Raw genomic sequence first — 3,595 nt, 5'->3', positions numbered from 1 at the left:
GGGGGCCGGGGGCCACCCTCCTCCCCCTCCCGCTGCCATGACCGCCCAAGGACTCCCGCCGGCCAGCCTCGACTGTGCTCTGCCTCCGCGCTCCAGGTCGTCGGGAACTATTCCAAGCTGTAACCAAGGCTCCCCTCCTCGTTCCTCCCTCCCTCTCCTTTAAAGATTTATTTCTCGATCCAAGAAATTGTATTCCGTCGACTCCTTCCCTCGTTGGTCATTTAGACCCTGGGCCTCGTTTCTGAGTGTTAAGAGGGGGTGCGGTCTCCCCCCAAGACGGCTCCCCGGAAGGACAGATTCCCCGGGCCGACCCACATACAGCATGAAGAGGTGCAAATCGGACGAGCTGCAGCAACAGCAGGGAGAGGAGGATGGAGCGGGGCTGGAAGATGCCGTTTGCCACCTGCCCGGCGCGGACCCCCGGCCCGGGCTGGCCATGGGTGCTAATTCTGCCGGCGGGCCAACTTCAGACGCGGGCGCTGCGTCGGCGCCCAACCCGGGACCCCGAAGCAAGCCTCCCGACTTAAAGGTGAGCGCAGACCCTCCCTTGGCCGGGCCAGCCGGCGACTTAGCTTCCCCTGCCCCGCGCCGAAGTGCTTTAACGGGATGTGAGTGCTGGGAAAGAAAGGCAAAGGTCAGAGAGGATGTTGGGCCAGAACCCGGGGCTGGACTTTCAGGTACCATTTGTGCCTCTGTCTTTCGGCTCCATTTCAGGCTTCTGTGTTTGTTCCTCATTATTCAGCAGACCTTCTAGTGACTCACCCATAAAGATTGTTTGAAAGATATGTGTGAAGTGCTTAGTCTCAGACAAAGGGCTGGAGAAATCCAAGATGCTAACCAAAATGTTGACACCCACATTCCGTCCTGTGAGATGGCAGGGGGAGAAAATGACAGCCGGGAAGGCCAAACAGGACCGTTCGTCTTCTTTGCTGAATTAGTTTCCTCCTTTGGAGACCTTTCTGGATGAAGCTCAGTTTGCCCATCTGTGAAAGGGGAGTGTGGATCTCTTGCCGTTAGGTGGAGCCAGAGGTTAAGCTAGTGCTTGGCGATCCCTTCCGGGCCTGCTTGTGGAACCAACCCCCGGGTGGAGAACTGACAGGTGGCCCAGCACTTGGGCTGGTTTGGGGCCTCGGTTCAAGTTGCACACATGCTGAGCCGGCAGCTAGAACCAGAATCGGAGAGAGCTGATCACACGCAGCGGGGAGGAGTGGTTTATTTTCCAGCCTGAGGGTGCTGAGAAAATTACCGAGCCGTATTGAGTATGTCTCTATATTAATGAAAACAGCAGCTGCGATAAATAAATGCACCTTTGCTGGAGCGGGGACTGCAGGCTCAGGCTTCTCCAGCCAGCTCACCTCCAGACTGAGCGAGATGTCAGCCCAAGGGAGGAACTTAGATGCCTTGGAGGTTGATGCCTCGAGGAGATTTTCTCCAGACGGGGTGCGAGGTCTTGACTAGGGGAGTGAACGGACTCGCTATGTTCAGTAAAGCCTGTATCCTATAGCAGCAGACACCGAGGAGCTCAGCAGAATAAGCCAATGACATTCCTCGTTTGGCCTGAGCGCAGGTGAGTGTGCTCTTACCTGTGTGTTACCTGTCTGTGTTCCTTGGGGGAGGGATGAGGTGGGGGACCGCTAGCTCCTTGTGTGTAATTTTTAAAAAAATTGTAGTAGTTACTCGAATGTGACCTCTGGTTCTGCTGCCCGTCTGGGGCTAGCCTCATGTCTGAAGATGAGCTCTGCTGGCTAGGCTGTGCACAGGACGCTGGGGCCTGGCCCCGCTGTCACCCTTGAGCCCACCCTGTGTGCTCAGGAGGTGTGGGTCCTATTTTAAAGGAGATGGGGAAGGGACAGGGATGCCCGGAATGCTGTTGTGGGGAGGGGCCAGCCTTCTGCTGCAGGCTTCAGCTTCATTCCGGGCCGCTGTAGATGAGTTTGGCCAGAGAACTCTGATTGCTTAATCAGGTGGACCCTCAGCCTGAGTCCAGAAAGAGCAGCTCGGAAGCCCCCCACACCCTAGCTTAGGCCAGCAGTGGAAACTGGGCTCCGTTCATCCTCTATCCCCGCCCCCCCACCCCCCCAAGATGGGTTGTTTGTGGCTGCAGTGCTGCAGTGTCTGCCTCTGTAGATAAAGCTACTTTAAGAAGCTGGTTCACCTCACTCTATAACCTCTCTCTCTCTCTCTCTCTCTCTCTCTCTCTCTACCTTCATTCTGGTTGCGGTAAAAATAGCAACACCTCTACATTTGATATTGAATGCCGAACTCCCCTGAACCAAAATTAACACCAGGTGTGACAAAAGGAGTTGGATCCTCCCACTCCCACCCCCGAGAAAACATACCACTGAGGCGGATCCCAGCCCTATGGACCCAGCTTGGCAGCAAGGAGTAGAAAACAGAGCTGCTGCCTGCTGGTGGGAGCACAGGGAGGCAGGCAGGGTGTTTATCTCTGTCTGCTTTCACACATGTTTACAGGGAAGGGACCTCAGAGCCAGACATGAACTTGGGGGCTGTTGCAATTTGCTTTGCTGTGTGATCTCGGGCAAATCACTCAACTTTTCTGAGCCCCTTTTCTGGAGAAAGGGACTAGAAATATTAAATGTGTCCAGACTTGTTTTCCCATGCTGGCACAGTTTCCCAGCGATGGAAAAATTCCACCATTGGCTCTGTCTAGCACGGAGTCGAAGCTGAGTTGTTTTCGACTTGATGGCAGTACCAGAAAGGGGCACGTTTAATTTTTAACACCCCCTGCTGCACACCTGTGTTTGGCCCAGGGGGACCAGCAGTTGCTGTTTGCTTTTGTTTTCATCTTAAACTTTGGAGAAAGGCCACTTTTGGTCCCTCAGTCCCACTTGTATATTCTGTGACAGCTGCAGGCATGGTGATGGGTTGAGTGCATTGGAGGAAGTCATCTTGAGAAAGGGGCAAAGAAAGTAAGAGGCGTTCTGTGAAGCACCTCCATTGAGGTGAGGGGATGGGGAGAAGAGAGCATTTTAGTCTTTGCCAGAGAGATCTGAACGATGCCCCGACCAGTGGCAGCCTGTGGTCTCCCTCCCCGTCCTTCCATCCCTCAGCCCTTGGGTCCTTGGGCGTTGTGGAGCATCTCCCTCTGCACTGTAAACTTCTGCTCCCGTGGCCTGCATCTGTGGTTATGGGGTGAGGCGGGCCAGTGAAAAGAAGGGGAAATAGTTAAGCAACAGTCTTAACGAGTTTAAGAGCCATCGTAAAGCCCGAACTGACAACCTGAAAATGAACATTGCCCTACAGGAGGCTTATGCAGCTAGCGTGGGGGCCCTCTGAGCAACTCCTCACGCCACAATCCAGAAGTCACATCCCTCCCCTCTGTGGCTTGGGTTCCTGTTGAAGCCCTTGAGCTCATGTCTTGATTGCACGGTCATCCTTATCCGGTCCTTTGCTGCTCCCAGAAGCCCTGCTAGGAGATGCCAGGATTGCTGGCCACAGAGAGTGCTGGCTGACCAAAAGTACACGGGAATTCTCCAGCGAGGAGCCCAGCTCCAGGGAAAATGGGAGTGGGGATGAGCTCAGGAAAACGGCAAAAAGGGATGTGCAGCACACATTCCTGTTACAAATACAGCAG

General features: G+C 54.6%; 1 protein-coding gene across 1 annotated transcript in view; it reads left to right on the top strand.

Moving 5' to 3' along the window:
• Nucleotides 1-6: 6 nt before the first annotated feature.
• The window catches only part of LOC106724584 (transmembrane and coiled-coil domains protein 2-like), a gene marked incomplete at its 3' end in the record, with an annotated part of 13,493 nt that continues 9,904 nt past the window's right edge, over nt 7-3,595 (top strand). The window contains exon 1 of the mRNA XM_014532502.1: nt 7-529. Coding sequence (XP_014387988.1) covers nt 323-529 — 207 coding nt within the window. The remainder of the gene's footprint in view (nt 530-3,595) is intronic.

This window comes from Myotis brandtii, unplaced genomic scaffold (genome assembly GCF_000412655.1).
Source record: "Myotis brandtii unplaced genomic scaffold, ASM41265v1 scaffold898, whole genome shotgun sequence".
NCBI lineage: Eukaryota > Metazoa > Chordata > Mammalia > Chiroptera > Vespertilionidae > Myotis > Myotis brandtii.
Note: the sequence above shows the minus strand (reverse complement) of the source record. Positions and strands in the feature narration are given on the sequence as shown.